This window comes from Elaeis guineensis, chromosome 15 (genome assembly GCF_000442705.2).
Source record: "Elaeis guineensis isolate ETL-2024a chromosome 15, EG11, whole genome shotgun sequence".
NCBI lineage: Eukaryota > Viridiplantae > Streptophyta > Magnoliopsida > Arecales > Arecaceae > Elaeis > Elaeis guineensis.
In genome coordinates this window covers 72133750-72152733 of record NC_026007.2, presented here as the reverse complement: position 1 = coordinate 72152733, position 18984 = coordinate 72133750, and the positions used below count along the sequence as shown (strand labels likewise).

General features: G+C 41.7%; 2 protein-coding genes across 2 annotated transcripts; both read left to right on the top strand.

Moving 5' to 3' along the window:
• Window positions 1-376: 376 nt before the first annotated feature.
• LOC105058662 (protein NRT1/ PTR FAMILY 8.3) lies at window positions 377-6270 on the top strand. The gene is given in 6 exon segments (XM_010941658.4): window positions 377-622; window positions 2710-2812; window positions 2898-3115; window positions 3321-3877; window positions 5269-5510; window positions 5513-6270. Coding segments are annotated over 6 exon segments (1755 nt in total). The 5' UTR covers window positions 377-565; the 3' UTR covers window positions 6091-6270.
• A 2018-nt stretch (window positions 6271-8288) lies between these two features.
• On the top strand, window positions 8289-13326 carry LOC105058661 (protein NRT1/ PTR FAMILY 8.3). Its single transcript, XM_010941657.4, has 5 exons — window positions 8289-8446; window positions 9410-9515; window positions 9669-9886; window positions 10161-10717; window positions 12355-13326. The coding sequence occupies exons 1-5, from the start codon at window positions 8402-8404 to the stop codon at window positions 13181-13183; spliced, it is 1755 nt and encodes a 584-aa protein (XP_010939959.2). The 5' UTR covers window positions 8289-8401; the 3' UTR covers window positions 13184-13326.
• Window positions 13327-18984: the final 5658 nt, after the last annotated feature.

The following is an 18984-nucleotide window of genomic DNA, read 5'->3' as shown; positions in this document are numbered from 1 at the left end:
GAACCACGATTCAAGTCCAGATCCTTGATATAAATTTACCAGTTAAATTAATTTGCATCTTTACATAAATATTTTTATAACTATTTTTTTCACTAGAATGATAAATATCTTGCACATCCCTATGGAATCTTCCGCCATGATTCATACGTCATTCTTTTATCGTCTTGGCACTTGAATAAGCCTCATGGAATAATAGCAAATAACTTGATATCAGACCCCAAACACACGCGCTAAAACTAGGCCCCAGGTCTCACAACACGTGTGCTCCCGGATGAAAGAAGGTTTACGTTTGGATAAGGACCATCGAGCGCCCGTAGTTTTGATAAGGTAAATTTTTAAGGGATATCTTGTACCGGTAGGAAGCCAAGTTGGAGAACGCTGGCGTGGCCTCGCAAGATTCCCATCCCTGACCCATGTATAATTAGAACATCATCGTTGAAGTAGATTCCTCCCCAGGATAACGAATATAGCCTTGGAATCGGGATTCCTTCCCTGCCCTCGCCCTCGCCCTCGCCCTCCCCCATCCTCTTTAACCTTTCTCTCCTTCTCTATCTGGTTTCGATCCATGGGCTCTCAGGAGGAGGAACAGAGATCCCTGTTGGAAGACGGGTTCTTGTCAGAGGTATTTCTATGTCTCCTGGATTCAGGGTCATAAATATAGGAAGTTCTTTGGCGGATTTTTATATGTATGCCTGTTTTCATTGTGTTATGATCCTTCCGATGTAGATTTGGGAACAACCTAAACCTTATTTGATGAGTCGTGATTTTGAGCTGTTAATTTTTTAAGATGAATATTGGACGAAGTCCATATTTCTAGCTATTAATTGGTTTGGATTAGGGTGAATCATGATGGACTTTGTTACATTGACATCTCCGTCTTCGGTATGGCATGATTTGTTTGCCTGTAGTCTGCGGTCAACGACTGAAAAGTTTGGAACTTTATGCGTGCTTGATTATCCTGATTGGTTCTTTTTACTTTTTATATGTATTTGCTTGGCTAATTGTTTGATTGATCGGGTTCTGGGTTGTAATGTTTCGGTTTGTTGATTTGTTTGATCTGTAGCTGTTGTTTTGGTACTTATTTTATTACAGTGTTATTAAAGTGAAGATACATACACTTTAAATATATAAAGGCAGCTCCCATCTATCGATCCATCTATCTATTATATCTATCTATCTGTATTTATGTGTGTGTGTGTGTGTGTGTGTAGGAGAGGCTATTCTTTTCCAAAATAGAAAAGAAAGAGGAAGAAGCACTGAGAAGCTGACAATGTTTTAGAGACTAGACATCAGTGTATCAGTACAGAATGGACAGTTGTGAGGCAACTCCTATAACTTCCCAAATTAGATGAATGGATTTGGAACCAATCTGTTATAATTTGCAGATGCAACGCAAGATCTTACTGAGATATCACAAAATTTAAGTTAAGATAGAATAACGTTAAAGTCCTGATCTTTTAAACATTTTGGAAATTAGGTGCCATTGGTAGCAGAATACTAATTAACGTGCAACCTAGCTTGCAAAATTGATGTGATTTGTTTGTTCGCATTGGTTTGTGTAGGATGTAAGCCTGTTTCTTCATGATTCATTGCCAAGGTGTTGCAATCAGGATTTAGATCATGACCCGCATTAACTGTAATATTTCATACCAGTTTTCTAGGTTTTTTCCCCTGCAACTTTTGAGTATACTTAATTATCTGCATATGAAGAGGCATAATGTAAGCAAATGTCACATGATTTATGGTAGTAAAAACAAGCGAGGTTGATTTTTGAGTTAAAAAAGGTGGAAGCACACAGAAATAAATGTATTGAAAGTGGGTAAATTAATGGAAGCTTGAGAGTTGAAGTGGTGTTAGATGTAGTGATGGAAGACATATTCAGGTGGTATGGTCATGTGCAACAAAGATCAGAGGAGTCTCTTATGAGAACTAGAATTCAAATATGTGTAGAAGGTCTTAAAATAGGAGGAAGATACCTAAATAAACCTAAACAGCAGTTGCAAGAAATAATTTGAAAAGGTTTCCATTGATCAAAGATTCAACCTTTGGTATGAATATATAACCAAGAGGATTGACAAATCTGAACCCGTATAGATGGAAACATCCTTGTTGGTTTCAATTATAATTACTTATAGTATCATATCTGCAAAACCAATGATCAGAATGGTTCTGGGTACTTCTGAAGATTGAGTACTACTTTGTAAGAGAACGACAGGGCAGAGTAAGTGTAAGGAACCTTTTAATGGACCGAATGATCATCTTGCAGGTTGAATATTGAAAGCATTCACATGCAACTTAAATTTGAATGGTAGATTGATATGATTCAACTCAAATAACACCAGACGTATATCTCTTGGGTAGAAAGGTATATTAGTTAGGCAATCAGTTGCCTAACAGTACTCACATTAGCTGCTTTTCAATGAACTTTATTGATGCTTTCTACCAACATTATTCCTTGGAAAAGATCGTTGTTGATAGACTCTTGTGGATATAAACATTTGTCTTGCAAACTGCAAAATCTGAGCATGAGGTGCAGTGTTGATGTTACTTTCTGAATATGAGGTTCACGACTACTCATAAAGTCAAAATTGTGAGAAGTCTAATTTTAAGCTCTTCATTATGCTTTTAAAATTCATAATGATTCTTGTATCTGATTATTTTCGACTACTATAATATCCGCATGGTTGATGTCTGACGTTTGATTTGTAGAATGAAAAGGAACCATATACTGGAGATGGATCAATCGATATTCATGGAAATCCGGTCTTAAAAGATTGCACTGGCAACTGGAGGGCATGCCCTTTCATTCTAGGTTGTAACACTATCTGAAACTGTTCATCTTATCATGTATCAGCTATAAATGTTGTCATTGCTTATGATTGAGTACCCAATTACAGGGAATGAATGTTGTGAGCGTTTAGCCTACTACGGAATATCAACTAATCTTGTCTCTTACCTCACAAAAAAGCTACATGAGGGAAATGCTTCTGCTGCAAGAAATGTTACGACTTGGCAAGGAACCTGCTACCTGACCCCCCTGGTCGGAGCTATATTGGCTGATGCATATTGGGGAAGGTACTGGACGATTGCAGTATTCTCTACAATATATTTTCTTGTAAGTATAACTTATTCTCCTCTCTCTCTCTCCTCAGTTTGAGTTAGCAAGTGCAAAATAGTGATTGGCTATATGTTCTATAACTTGATTTGTGATCCATTGTTTTTAACTCTGGATTATTGTTGGGTGCACATTATCTGCTTTACATGCTTTCCACCAAGATCCTTCAATTGGCAGATAAATGATTCTATTTTTTTGAATGTAGGGGATGGGTACACTGACCCTTTCAGCTTCAGTTCCGGCTTTTAAGCCTCCATCCTGTGTAGGACCTGTTTGCCCAGAAGCAAGTGCAGCTCAATATGCTGTTTTCTTCCTTGGTCTCTATCTGATTGCATTAGGAACAGGTGGAATTAAACCTTGTGTTTCCTCCTTTGGAGCTGACCAATTTGATGATACTGATCCAAAAGAGAAAGTGAAGAAGGCATCATTCTTTAATTGGTTTTATTTCTCGATCAACATTGGTGCTCTTATATCCAGCAGTTTTCTTGTCTGGGTGCAAGACAATTGTGGCTGGGGCTTGGGCTTTGGTATTCCTACTTTGTTTATGGGCCTAGCCATTATAAGTTTTTTCTTAGGCACCTCACTTTATAGATTTCAGAGACCAGGAGGAAGCCCTATTACAAGAGTGTGCCAGGTGGTCGTTGCTTCTCTTCGCAAGTGGAAGGTAGAGGTTCCTCATGACAGTTCTCTCCTATATGAACTAACTGATAAGACCTCAGCAATCGAAGGGAGTCGGAAACTGGAGCATAGTGATGAGCTTATGTACATTTCTCAACTTCTCAAAAGTTTTTTTTACAGTAATTGATTTTTAAATGATTTAAGGTTTAAGCTGCACATTCTGTGCTTAAAATTTATTATAAGAGTTCGCTGGACATGTTATTTTATACATCTTACGTCAGCTCCATAAGGTATTCCATGAATCAGGCAGGATATACATCCCTAGATTTATAAAGGGCTATTAAAACCTTGTCTAGAAATCATTGCATATGAAAATTTGGTTTGGAATCATGCACTTGGATGCTCTTGCATTTCATATAGAATGCTTTGTGGAATTTATAAACTATCAATAACAGTCAGTGTTCTAGAGAATCAGTTGATTCCCAAATCATAGGAGGAAGTAAAAAGGGACCTTTTCCTTAGAGCAGAGCGAGTGAAGCGAATGGAGCAGAGTGCAACGAGTGAAGCGAGTCCAAATCAACTTTGTTATATATACCTCTTGTAACCCTAAGAGAAGAGAACAATTTAGTGTTCTAGAGATTGGTTGTATTGGGGGCTAGGATTAGAGAGATCCTTGGACTCTGTAATCTCTAGTTTTCTATAGTGGAACTTTTGCATAGTTTTTGCTCATAGACATAGGTTAACAGACCGAACCATATAAATATTTTGTGTTCTTGTTTTTTCTCTTTTTTCCCTTCTTTTTCATTATCCTTCCTGCCTGATGCAACAGTATCCAATCCTTTTTAGAAATTTATAAGCTATCAATAACGGTCAGTGTTCAAGAGAATCAGTTGATTCCTAAATCTTAGGAGGAAGCAAATTGTAAAATTAGATTGTGAACTGTAGGAGTTGTTGAAAACACTTCAAAAGACTAAGAAAATATGTAAATTTTCCCAATTATATTGGTAATAGGATTTACAAAATTGTTAAATATCCCGGTCTTGCTAATTTCTTAAGGATTTTGTATCACAAGTTTCTATTTCTCTGTTCAGGAGATTATAAAATAGATAGATAAGTTGTCAGCTGAAAGAAGCCAATCTTTGGTAGCTATATTTTCACTTCGTATACAACTAATATTCTAAGATAACATATAACCTGGTCCTGAATAGGTTTATAACTTGATTCACTTCAATGACATGGACTGAACATCCATTTGTTATTATGTCATATATGTCAACTAAGATTTAATACAAAACCTAGATCCTTCTATGTTTCTTTGAATCAGAATGAGCTTTGAATCACAGATCATTATTTACAATAAAAATTTAATGATTATATTAAATCTTTGATAAGGTGAATCTTGTAAATTTTTCTTTGCAGATCATGCAGATAATGGCTAAAGTTTTTTTTTTTTTTTTTCAAATGTTACAATATTTTCACTTTTCTTCATGATACTGCATGTTGAACTGAGCAATATTGATGAACATCTACTGCAGATTTCTCGACAAGGCTGCTACTGTCTCAGAGCTTGATGAGAAGACCGAAAGCGTCTCTAATCCGTGGAGGCTCTGCACAGTCACTCAGGTGGAAGAACTGAAGATATTGGTGCGCATGTTCCCCATCTGGGCCACCACCATTGTGTTCTCTGCTGTTTATGCACAGATCTCTACCATGTTTGTCGAACAAGGGATGGTTCTTGACACTACAATTGGTTCATTCACCATTCCTCCTGCATCTTATCTACATTTGACGTGATCAGTGTTATCGTATGGGTTCCAGTCTATGACAGGATTTTTGTGCCAATAGCAAGGAGATTCACGGGCAAGGATAAAGGCTTTTCAGAACTACAGAGGATGGGTATTGGCCTGCTCATATCTATTCTAGCAATGGCAGCAGCAGCACTGCTGGAGATAAAGCGTTTGAGCATTGCAAAGGCTGAGCACTTGGAGCACCAAAAGGTGGCAGTTCCATTGAGCATTTTCTGGCAGATACCTCAATATTCCTTGGTTGGACTGGCAGAAGTATTCACATTCATTGGGCAGCTTGAGTTTTTCTATGATCAGTCTCCAGATGCCATGAGAAGTCTCTGCAGTGCACTATCGCTTCTCACAACCGCACTGGGTAACTACCTAAGTTCTTTTATTCTGACTGTTGTAACATCTATAATGACTCGAGGAGGAAAGGCTGGATGGATTCCTGATAACTTAAATGAAGGACATCTCGATTACTTCTTCTGGCTGCTAGCTGGGCTCAGTTTTTTAAACCTTCTGGTTTATGTTTATTGTGCTATGAGGTACAAAAGCAAGAGGGCTTCTTGAATTCCAACTTTGTTTTGTTGACTTTAAGAAATTTCAGAACATGCTCTAATGTGCACAGATGTTGTGTCATCTACAATTTATGCAGCTTCATTTTTAACCATGTACAAGTATTCCTTCTATATGATGTTTTAGATTGGGACAATTATATCATTATATAAAATTTATTTTTATTTTTCTTTTTGTAGGTGTGTGTGTTTTGTTTTAACAAATACCCCATATTTGAATACTGGACCTCCTCCATTGGCAAGCCTTGGGAAGAGGTGCTCTCCATTTGAGCTAATAATTGTGTTGGCTGATAAGTTGACGTATTTTTTCTTGCATGATGCCTCTTCACTGTATACCTAGAATTTTTTTTTTTTTTTTGGTAAAGACCTGGAAAGGCTTGTTGAAACTTTTTTTCTAGTGATGTGGAATTCATGGTTGTGGTGACTGAGGTTTAGTCTTGTCAATAAATCAGAAGAAGGCTGTGCGACTCCCTGTAAATTGTTAATGGTCAATAAGTCTGAAGAAGGCTGTGGGACTCCCTGTAAATTGTTAATGGTCATGCTTGTGAGGCTTCAAATCTTAGTTTGGAGACACAAAAAGCCATCTAGCACCAAGATTCAAGGTGAGGCAACAAAACTGCATACAGGGAGGCTTGGATGAATGAGTATTCGGAAATGTGCACTCAGCATTACGGCAATACAATCTTCTGGATGTGAGCATAGAAATCTGACTACTGCCATTATTTTTGTGTGTGAATATTTAAACCTTTAGCTGTGAATCATGTCAAAAGCCTTGCCAGTTTGGTGTAATCCTCTAGTTTCTAATATTGCATAGAGATGCTGATAATTGGCTTCTGCAGTAGCATTACTTCTGATCCTTCGCTCTCTCTTTTATCTGGACTACAGAAGTCAATTACCGGAGGCGCATCCGATTGTCAGCGGCTCGCTCCATGTTTCCCATCTCTTCGACATCTTTTATCTTCTAGAATTGTTTCATGGTGTGAACTTTTGGAATCTTGACTCTTCTGAAAAATCGTTTGTTTTCTTCTACTATCCACATTTCTCACCGGTGATTCAAGTCACATGCATTCCAATACCATTAGTTAATTCTATTCATGCATTATTGTGATTCGGGTCATCTCTGATACAATTAATTATTATAAGCCACAGTGAAAAATAAAAAAAAAAAAAAGAAAAGGAAAAGTCTTTCTTAATTGTCATCCAGCATTAGTATTCGCAATGTTTCAATATGTGAAATCATTTGTTAAGCTCTAATTTCAAAAGCTCTTGGTCTCCTACCAACAAGTCCAGTTAGTATGCATAAGTGGCTGATGATGCTATAATCAATTAATTTTCTCTTGTTACAGGAAAGCACTAGTCTTCACATTGGTTGAATACGTTAAATTCTTTCTTGTCCTTGGTTGAATACGTTAAATTCTTTCTTGTCCTTTGATGTTAAAAGAGGTGTGAATATGTTGGGTAGTGATGTAACGGTACTTTTTTCTAAGAAAAGAGCATTCTTTTGCCAAAAAAGGGGAGAATAGCATTTTAATACCACTGGCTTATATTTGCTGTGCCACGGGGCATAGGAGCATGAGCTCTACTTGAATTCAAGTTTTCCTCTTGGAGAATGCCAACAGACAATTGTTCTATATGGGTTAAGGACTTTAATTGATTTATATACTCATAGATCTCTAACTCTCTGTGAGAAGTCTCTAAAATGCTATTTTACTTGGACCATTTTTATCATTTTGACCTCCATAGAGGAAACTGGAAGGATTTCTGATAATTTAAATGAACTTTTTATGGCTTATATCTGGATTAAAATTCTTGAACCTAATGATGGTTTGGCATTTTAGTCTTTTACTGAGTTTGAGCAATAGAAACTTGCAATCTTTAAAAGTAAATTAGTTAGTACTGCTTTTCAGTTAATGATGTCCATTGAATTGAATTTTCAGAGACCAAGCATGTTGCGATTCTTTCTGAGGAATAGGCGTTTTCACCAATTTAATTAAAGAGCATGGCAGAATTTGCAGGGATAAAAATTTGAAATTTTAGTGGCTAATTGGTATTTTTCGAATTTTTAGGATTTAAATGTGAATGATCTAAATTTGTAGGACTATCTTTGTAATGTCATCTTAAATTTATATATTTCACTAATTGATAGGATCGCAACCGTCCATCAAACAACTTTCCTCTTAGTTGAGGGCGGATTCCTTTTGGCACGTTCCGCACGTACTGGGAGTCAACGACTCAACTGCTCGTTCCCATCGCCTCGCAGAGATCCTTCCTGTCTGTGTCGCCATTAGTGCTTTTGGTTTCGATCCATGGATGACGAGGAGCGATCCCTGTTGGAAGGGCTCCTCTCGGAGGTCTCTCGTTACTTATAATTACTTTCGTTTTTGAGGAATAACTTCTCGAGTAGCTTTATATGATGTTGTTCCGTAATTACTATGAATCAATATTTTTTATTCTTTTCTTATTATTGTTTTTAACGTTAAAAGCATTTGAAATGGTTTCAATCTCGATCTCACTGGATTCAAGACCATGAGGTTTTCCTATTTGGGATGTGATTTGAGGCGGAATCATGTCGAAATGGAGGTGAGGCACCGGAGATTGGTTTTGATTGGAGCCTTGAAATCATAACTGGACGAGAATTCGGTTTGTAGAAGAACTTGCCTAATTTTTGTTGGGAAGTGTCCAGCTTTTTATCTTGGGATTTCTCAAGTTGAAATTTTTTATAATTGTTACTGCAATTAGGGAAGTTGATCCTTGTTACAGAGTTTGATGCAAGATCTTATTTGTTATTGAATTGAATGGTGTTACTTAAGTGGATGACTGTGTGCTCTTTTTTATTTGCTTATTAGAGGGCCAAGGAACTTGTTCCTTAGTGGTTGTTAAGGAAATTTAGTAATAGTAACAATGGGCATGACTCATAGATGAGAGATCGGATATTGTAACAGAAGTTTCTGTTTTTTTTCTATTCTTTTTTTTTTTTTAAAGGAAAACTTAAGCTTAGAGAGCCTAACCAAATTTCATTGAGGACATTCTCACAGCTCCCTCCCAGATATTTCAACAGAAGTTTCAACATCCCTTTTTATATCGACCCTTTCTTTTTTTGAGTGGAAAAGGAGGAAGCAAAGAGCTTCCCTCTACTTTATTAAACAACAAATCCAAGAGACAAAGTTACAGAGTTTTTATCGACCCTTACGAAGGTTAACAATTTATAATATAGGATATAGACTTGAGCACAAGTCCCTTTAACACTCTATGGAAGAATCAAACAGTGTACTGTTTCTAGGAAATTTATTTTTTTTTGTTTTTTGGAGTCGTAGAATGGAAGTAATGGACCATACACAGGGGATGGATCAGTTGACATCAATGGAAATCCTATCTTGAAGCACAGGACAGGCAATTGGAAAGCATGCGCTTTTATTCTAGGTAATAACATGTCTAGTGTTCTTTATGCCATCTTTATTAATTATGTAAAATTCTAAGTAAACAAGTCTATATGCCATGTACATATTTATCGATCTTTGTCCCTTCTTATTATTTATAGAATCTTGTAAAAGATTACTACATTTCACAATGTAGGTACTGAATGCTGTGAAAGATTAGCCTACTATGGAATATCAAAAAATCTTGTCACTTATCTTACCACAAGGCTACATGAAGGAAATGTCACTGCAGCGAGAAATGTTACAACTTGGCAAGGCACTTGTTATCTTACACCCCTAATTGGAGCTGTTTTAGCAGATTCATACTGGGGAAAATACTGGACAATTGCAACTTTCTCAACTCTATACCTCATCGTAAGTACATGAACTATTTGATTCTCTTATTGATTTTTATGCTAAACGTATTGGAGGCTTATCAGATTCATAATCATCACTTCATGAAATTGATGGCATTTTCTTTGGTTATTGTTAATGGTTGTAGATGCATATGTTTCTGTTTTTAAACTTTCTTGACCTCTGTCTTGTATTTCAAGATTCCTAGTTGTTCTTTATATTTCCACTGTTCTCTTTGCTTTGCTTTTCTCCACCACATTTTCCTAATTGACAAATTATCTGTTTTGTACCAAAGGGAATGGTCACACTGACTCTTTCAGCATCAGTTCCTGCTTTTAAGCCTCCTGCATGTGTAGGGTTTGTTTGCCCAGAAGCCAGCTCAGCTCAGTATGTCATGTTCTTTTTTGGTCTCTATATGATCGCATTAGGGGCTGGTGGCATCAAACCCTGTGTTTCATCTTTTGGAGCTGACCAGTTTGATGATACTGATCCAGTGGAGAGAACAAAAAAGGGCTCTTTCTTCAATTGGTTTTATTTCTGTATCAACACTGGTGCTTTTGTATCAGGCACTTTTATTGTGTGGGTACAAGACAACTGCAGTTGGGGCTTGGGTTTTGCCATTCCTACTTCTTTCATGGGATTAGCTATTGGAAGTTTCTTCATAGGCTCGAAAATTTATAGATTTCAGAAACCTGGAGGTAGCCCTATCGTAAGAGTGTGCCAGGTGGTTGTCGCATTTGTTCGTAAGTGGAACATACAGTTGCCACATGATAGTTCTCTTCTCTATGAGCTATCTGGGAAAGCCTCGGCAATAGAAGGAAGCCGGAAACTGGAGCACACCGCTGAACTCATGTACCTCTCTCAGTTCCTCTTCGTGCTATACTTTTCAGTTATGATAAACTTAGATTTTACGCAATATGTGCATGTAGAGCTTGCAATGCTAGATTTTCTGTGACCATAACATGAGAAACTAACACGAAAAAAAGAATAAAAAGGTCACACTGTGTGGACCTTTCCTGTTGCTCTTTTTTGGATTGCCACTAGAAGGCTTCCACTAACAGAAGCAATAAGAATCTGAGTGTCAGCTGCCTAATCTTTGTGTGAAATTTTCATGTTACCATGATATTTCCATTGCTAGAACTGGTTGATGATATCCTTAAAATATCAATGACAGAGTGGGATGTCATATAGCTTCTTTTAGGTTGGCATCTCTAGTTCCATTTAAAATGAAGGACTATGGTATCATCCATGCATTCATTTCAGTCAAGCTGTACCATGCTAGCATTTGGCACGCACCAGCATGGAAAGAGACAGGAGTCCATAAAGGATGTCATAATTTGCCTTCTCTTTTGTTGAGAAATTTGAACCAATTACTCTACACTGGTGTAGGGGCATGTTTTGAACAAATAAATGCATGGATTAATTTACATAAGTCTTTTGCCATGGGTTATTCTATTACACAATTATAGTTGGTTGCATATAATTCTCATTGAATTTAGCATGACACAATTATGCTTGTATATCAACAGCACAAGCTCAAAATTTGCAACAGATGTATAGGGGGTGGCAACAATTTTTAACACAACAACAGTAAACTATAAGTGTAACACATATATTGCTGGTAATATGGGAAAACTCATCATTTGGCATTTCCACATAATAGGTCTTTGATTCGGTGCACAACAATGATGTTGCATCATTAACATTGCCAATTTGTGGATTTGACCATTTAATCTTAGAAAATAATTCGAAAAAAAATGGAGAAGGGCTCTGAACTCTTGGAAAGAGATGAGTCTGTTTGGAATAATTGAGCCATGGGTCCGAACTATATATCCTTGTACCATTCCAATATTTTGCGGGCATGGTATGAATTTGTACGATCGATACTACACCAAGTATCATACCAATCATTGTTTACATGCATAGCAACAATGCCCATGCCTATTTCCAGTTTATAACAACAAAAATTCTCAGAAGATTTCATTAAAAGAAATCAATTGTTATCACAAATATCTGTAGGAAAAAAAAAAGTAAAAATGAAGATGGTATGGTGATTTATTGATAAAGGTATGCCAATTATTTCTTAATATTTGGTATTTATAAAGCCTTTCATAGTTTATATATTATATAATGACCCTAAGGTGGAATATGTTACTAAGTATTAACTATCAAGCTGTATAACTTGTTTTTCAACCATTTAGCTCAATAATATCATGATATAGACACTTTTAAAGCTGAGATTGGAACAATATCATGGTAAACATGAAATATTTAAATATTTAAATAATTCACGAAATTTAGTTGCAAATCGTATTATATTCAAAAAAGGTGAGAAATCTTGCTATGTTCCCAAGTAACAGGCAGCAAATCGATTAACCGTGTTCATGATTTGACTTATGTCACCTTGTATGAGGAATTTTTTTCCATACTTCAAGTGATTTGATTTTTTCATTTCCAAATCCTTATGATTTCCCTTTAAATCTGTACAGATTCCTTGACAAGGCTGCCGTTGTGTCAAATCTTGAGGTGAAGCATGAAAATTTCTCCGATCCATGGAGGCTTTGCACTGTCACTCAGGTAGAGGAACTTAAGATACTGGTCAGAATGTTCCCTATTTGGGCCACTAGCATAGTGTTCTCTGCCGTCTATGCACAAAACTCCTCCATGTTTTTGGAGCAAGGGATGGTTCTAGACAAACACATTGGTTCTTTTAATATTCCTCCTGCCTCCCTATCAACATTTGATGTTATCAGCGTTATCATTTGGGTTCCAGTCTATGACCGAGTACTTGTACCACTAGCAAGGAGGTTCACTGGCAAGGAAAGAGGCTTTTCAGAGCTGCAACGAATTGGAATTGGTCTATTCTTGTCCACCCTTGCAATGACTGCAGCAGCATTGGTAGAGACCAAGCGTTTAGAGATTGCAAAATCTGAAGATTTAATACATCAGAAGGTTGCAGTGCCAATGAGTATTCTTTGGCAAATACCTCAGTATTTCCTTGTAGGTGCTGGTGAAGTATTTACTGCTATCGGGCAACTTGAGTTTTTCTATGACCAGTCTCCAGATGCGATGCGGAGTCTTTGTAGTGCTTTTGCCCTTCTTACAGTTTCAGCTGGGAGCTACCTAAGCTCGCTCATTCTGACCATCGTTACCTCAATTACAACTCAAGGAGGAAGATCTGGATGGATTCCTGATAACTTAAATGAAGGCCATCTTGATTATTTCTTCTCGTTAATAGCCGGACTCAGCTTCTTAAATCTATTGGTTTTTGTTTACTGTGCCAGGAGATACAAATGCAAGAGAGCTTCCTTGAGATAGTTTGATTGCAGCACTGATTTGGATTGGATAAAACTTTTATGATCAGATCAAAAAATTATGGTCGGACTCTGAAGCACGCCGTGTGCGCTTATGCATGTTAAAATACTAAGAAAATAGGAATGGATAAATCTTAAAAATATTTAAACAGTTTTGATAAACATCAAATAATCTTTTAGAATTTATCCATTTTTATTTTCTTAATATTTTAATATATGTGTAAGCACATAGCGTGCTTAAAAAACATGACTGGTGATGATAGTCCGATTATAATTATTTTCGTGATCAGTCCGATCATAAAAGTTTTATCTGTTTGAATTTACTGTATTCATCAGCTGGTGGTGTTGGCTTATCCAATGTTTTTTGTAGACACTTGCAATGTTCAATGGGAAACTACCAACTGAGATTTTAGCTTTTGATTCTTGTAAAATTGTATCTTCCTTAAAGGAAAATATGATGTTTATCGAATCATATATTTAAAGAGAAGTATTTATTTTTATATCACCTGGTTGAATATGATTCTAATGCCACAAATAGTTCATTCTTGCATTTTTACATCAGCGCTATTCGGTTGCCTGCATTTGTGGATGCCCATATTTCCAATGCAAATGCAACCACAAATACCATATTTGTTTATGCAAGAGTCAGCTTGCCTTGCATTGGAAAGTTGTAACTACAATTCCGTTGCTTAGTCGTCTGATATGGAGAGGGTATGATCATCTTCTTATTGACTCGCTAAGTTTACGTTCACTGATATTATTATATCATGTTACATAATTATTACAATATTATATTATAACACAAATATATTATTAAATACAAATATTATTAATTATAATGTAATATGATGTTATAATATATATTATGATATAATATGTAATACTGTAATATATAACTATATATTACATTACAACTAATACTACAATTAATACAAATTTATATAATTATCATATTATTTTGTTTTAACAATTATTTAATATTGATAATATTGGTGCAAAAATCTGCTTGCGCCGGAGAAGCTGGAGTCGGGGAAGCCGCGGTCGCCGCCGGGACCTGCAAAGGAAGTCTAAACCGGAGGTGGGGTTGCTCCGGCAAGACCCTCCGACGCTCAAGTCAGTTCTCTGCCTCAACAAGAATGGAGTGCTCGAACGGAGAATTTAGCAGAATTTTGAGATAAGAAATGAGCTTATCGAATAACGTATCTGAGTCCCCCTTTTATAGGCGGAGGAAGCAACGAATTGATGGCGACGTTTGTAACCGTCTGGCAGTGGACTGCCCAGGGTCAGGCGGAGTTTGCTGCGAAGCGTAGTGGAACGGACCCGTGGCTATCGCTGGGGCGTGCCACGTGGAGTCTGCCACATGAAGTGGGGCGGCATTTGCCGTCGTGACTTGCCAGTGGATGAGAGAATCGCGCAGTATCCGTTGCAGGAGGTGGAGCAGGATCGTGGCCGTTTATCGTGACTGGTCAGGTAGTAATGGAGCCGCGCGGGATCCGTCATGGGGAGTGGAGCAGTGCTGCGATCGTTACTGCGGCCTGTCAGGGAGTGGTGGAGCTGTGCGGAATCCGTCGCAGGAAATGTAGCAGAATCGTGGCCGGATTGTGGCTTGGGAGTGCTGATCTGTCGGCTGAAGTTCGGCAGTGGTCAAGTCCGGCCACCGTAGAGGTCCGGATGAAGACTGTCTGCAGCCGTTGGAATCGAGGACGGAGCCCGGCTCCCGTAGGAGTCCGGGCGAAGTTTTCCTGCATCAAGGTTAAAGGCGAAGTCCGGCTCCCGTGGAGTCCGGACGGGCTTACCAGCAATAACGTTGAGGACGGAACCCGGCTCCCGTGGGAGTCCGGGCGGAGTCTGCTCGCGCTGAAGTTATCGACGGAGTCCGGCTCCCGTAGGAGTCGTCCGGCTCCCGTAGGAGTCCGGTGCAGTCTGCTTGCACCGTTGGAGTCGAGGACGGAGCCGGCTCCCGTAGGAGTCCGGGCGAAGTTTTCCTGCAGTCAAGGTTAAAGGCGAAGTCCGGCTCCCGTAGGAGTCCGGACGGGGCTTACCAGCATTACGTGAGGAGGGAGCCCGGCTCCCGTGGAGTCCGGGGGAGCTGTCCTGTAGTCGATGTCGGGGCGGAGCCCGGCTCCCGTAGGAGTCCGGGGGAGTCTGCTTGCGGCTGAAGTGTTGGCGTCGAGGAGAAGCCCGGCTCCCATAAGAGTCCGGGCGAGTCTCCCTGCAATTAAAGTCAGAGGGGAGGTCCGGCTCCCGTAGGAGTCGGACGAGGCCTACCGCGGTTGATGCTGAGGACGGAGCCGGCTCCCGTAGGAGTCCGGCGGAGCTGTCCTGTAGTCGATGTCGGCGGCGGAGCCCGGCTCCCGTAGGAGTCCGGACGGAGTCTGCTCGTAGCTGTTGGAGTTTCGGTGATGGAGCCCGGCTCCCGTAGGAGTCCGGGGAAGTTGTCATGTAGTCGATTCCACTGAGGACTTCGGCTGTGGATATTTTATACCCAACACCAGTCCCCCTACTTCCGAGTTTGAATTTCAAACGAAGGAAGTACAGAGAGAGAGATGGGCACAGCCGAAACCGTCCCTTCGAATCCTGCGCACTGCCGCCTCCAGATATTTTGGCATTAAATGTGCGCGTGCCGGAGTCTTTTCGAATTGGAGCGGTACGAGGGGATGCTTCGAAATTCCCGCAGGTACACTGGCCTAGGTACGGCGCAATTATGATCCTGCCAACCGTCAGCCGCTTTTAGCCGTCTGTCAGGGGGAGTGGGACACGTGTCGGATGCGGACTGGCCTGGGGGATTCGCGATCATTATGGCGCCGGATCCAGGGTCTATTTAAACCCGTCCTCCCACCTTTAGGCGTCCTACTCCGTTCCTGAGTTCTCACTAGTGTCTGTCTTCTCTTCGAGAGCCCTGCTTCAGTGAGCGTCTTCTCGAGCCGTAGGCGCCTCCCGTTTTTCGTCCCTCAGGTCCCTCAGAGTAATATAGGTTAGTGCCAACCTTCCTCTCACCGCCTAGGGGCTTCTTTTCTCGTCATTACTTTTGTGCATCCCTCCGAGTTAGTCTTCGGCCTCTCGTTCCCCTTTCGGTCCGTCTTTTTAGGGTCCTTTAGATCCCCCTTCGAAACTACTCAAAATGTCCTCTGGCTCTTCTGCTCCCAGCAGTTCCGAGAGTTCTTCTGCTTCAAACCCCCAGGTCTCTGTCTCTGTGGACGAACCCGCGTCTGGGGCTGGGCTTCGCCCGATTTTCGCATCGGGCGTTATTCCATGTTCCTTGACTTCGGAGGAACTCCTTCTGATAAGGGTTCAGTATGGAGTTCCTCCGGAGTACGACCTGGAGCTACCAGGCCCTCTGACCGGGCCAGCACTCTCCCTCCCGGTCGCTTTTGTTTGTACCAGAAAGCATTCCGTGCCGGACTCCGGCTTCCGCTTCCTTCCTTTGTCGCTGCCCTCTTCCGCTTCTTGGACATCTCCCTCGCTTCGTGGCCCCGAATTCCTTTAGGTTTTTGATAGGGTTTCTCTCCCTCTGCCACGTAGTCGAGGTTCAGCCGTCTCTCTCCTTGTTTAGGCATTTTTATACCTTCAAACGTCATCCTTCGGCGAAGGACTGGTGGTACTTCTCCCCCCAGTTTGGTAAGAAGGGGTTGCTGAAAGGCGCCCCTTCTTCGATCCACAATTGGAAGGGAAATACCTCTTCGTCCACTGCCCGACCCTGGAACTGGGCCTGCCCCCTTGGGGCTCTCTGAGGGATTCTGTCCGCCGGGCTCCCAGCCTGGGGGAGGACGACCTCCAGGCCGCCCAAAAGCTTCTAACTTATCCCGCTCCTTCCCTTCCTAATCTTCTGAGGGAGCAGCTTCTTTTCAACATCGGCCTGAGCCCCCAGGATCCAGCGAGTATTCATCTTATCTTTTCTTTTCTTGCCTTTCTCCTCTTCTTCTCTTTACCTCTTTTTCCTTCCCCTTCTCTTCTTTTTCTTTCTTTTTTTTTTTTTTTTTGACTCTTGATTGATCGGTGTTGCTTCTTTTTCCCCTTTTTTTTCTTTCTTTTTTTTTTTTTTTTTAGGAATGGACGTCGAAGCAGCGCGGATGCTCGCCAGGGGCTGAGAGCTCAGAAGAGAAAGGGCGCGGCGGCCTCCGGATCGGGAAGAGGGCCAGGCGGAGGAGACGAGCTTGGCTGCGCCGTCCAGGCGGCCCCGGCCATCGACATTCCCTCAGATGCCGAGCCAGTGGCTCCCCGGCCTCCTCGAGGAGCCCGCCGACTGGGGCCCCGCTCGGGGGTTCGCTCCACGGAGGCGCCCGTGGGGAGGAGGAGGAAATCGGTGGCTCGCAGGGCGAGTAGCCACCGAGCTACTGTAGACGAGTCCGTCTGCTCCGAGGAGGGATCGGAGAATTCTTCAACGATAGGGACTTGATCAGGCGGTTGATCGACGGCTGCATCCTGTCTGACGTCGTGGAGAGGATCGACCCGCCGATCCTGAGCAGCGGGCTTGGGACTCTTTGGGGTCCTTCCTCGAGGTAAACGGATCTTTATTTACATGGTCACTCGACCTTTGTCGTAATTCTCTATGTCCTTGCAGATTGGGCACCAGCTCTTCGCCTATATCGAGGCGGTGAGCCACATGAGGAGGGACATCCTCCAGGCGGAGGAACGCTGCCAAGCTGAGGTTGCCCGCCTCCAAGCGAAGTCGGCTGAAGTAGCCGCCCTCCAGGAGGCCCTGGAAAGAGAGAAGCAAGCCCGGGAGGAGGAGAGGCAGATCTTGGAGGAGTCGGCGAGGAAGGCGGAGGCCGAGGTCGCCCATTTGGTCGAGCAAACTCCGGTCCTGGTCTCGAGGGCCAGGGCCCTTGCGGTGGAGGAATTCAAGGCCTCCGCGGAGATGAGGGACCTGAATGTCCAGTTCGGCCAGGAGGCGTTCACCAAGGGGTTCGAGCTCTGCCAAGAGAAGGTGGCCAGCAAATTCTCGAGCTCGACCTCGGCTTCCTTGAGGAGTCTGAAGATGAGGCCGGTCCCTCGTCTGCCGCCACTGCGGTTGCACCCCCCGCGCCGAGTTCTCCACCTCCCGCCCCTGAGGTCTGAGACCTCTGATCTTGTGCCCTTATTTTGTCGTAATATTCCTTTCTGTTTGTCTTCAAAATTATTCAATCAATAAAGTCAATTTCTTGTTGTGGATGGCTTCTCCTTCCCCCTCCTCCTTCTTTCTGCTTTTCTCCTTGCAATGAGTCGTTCCCTGATGCTTTTGCCTTCCGATGGCAGTGCCCTGCAGAAGCACTCCCCTTGCCCTGGGGGTCCCGCTGAAATCGACAATCCAGCGGTTGAAAAAGGAGGTCTTTCACCTGACGAAGAAGTTGAAGAAGACGGAAGGTGAGCTCCGCAAATCGAGAGAAGGCCATTCTGAAGCCGCCGCTGAGGCCGCCCACTTTCGGAGTCTCCATGTGAAGGCGACATGGATTACAGCCGGAGGAAGGCGAACTTCGCAAAGGAACTCGAGGAGTGCAAGAAGAGCACCAGCGACCGTATTTGGGCTCAAGAAGCCAGGATCAGCGCCCTCAAGGTGGAACTGTCAGCTGCGAAGAGGAAGATCGGCCAGCTGGAAGGAAATTCATCCCGACTCTTGGCCCAGGGTCGATGGTGAACAGAAGTGGTCGCAGAAGGTCTCCGACCTTCAGAAGCAGCTTCAAGATGCCGAGATGAGCCACGACGTGCAGCGGGCTAGCTGGCGCCGGCAGGTGGAAGAGTATAAAGGGAGATTCCGGACGGCGGCCGACGAAGTCGTTCGTCTCCAGAGGCAGCTGGCTAACAGGGCGTAGCTTACTTCCGCCCAAG

Bases quoted from the DNA above. Each gene is read 5' to 3' on its own strand.
- LOC105058661 (XM_010941657.4), top strand. From the start codon at position 8,402: ATGGATGACGAGGAGCGATCCCTGTTGGAAGGGCTCCTCTCGGAG. The intron at 8,447-9,409 runs GTCTCTCGTTAC...TTGGAGTCGTAG, and splicing joins TGGAAGGGCTCCTCTCGGAG to AATGGAAGTAATGGACCATA. The intron at 9,516-9,668 runs GTAATAACATGT...TTCACAATGTAG, and splicing joins AGCATGCGCTTTTATTCTAG to GTACTGAATGCTGTGAAAGA.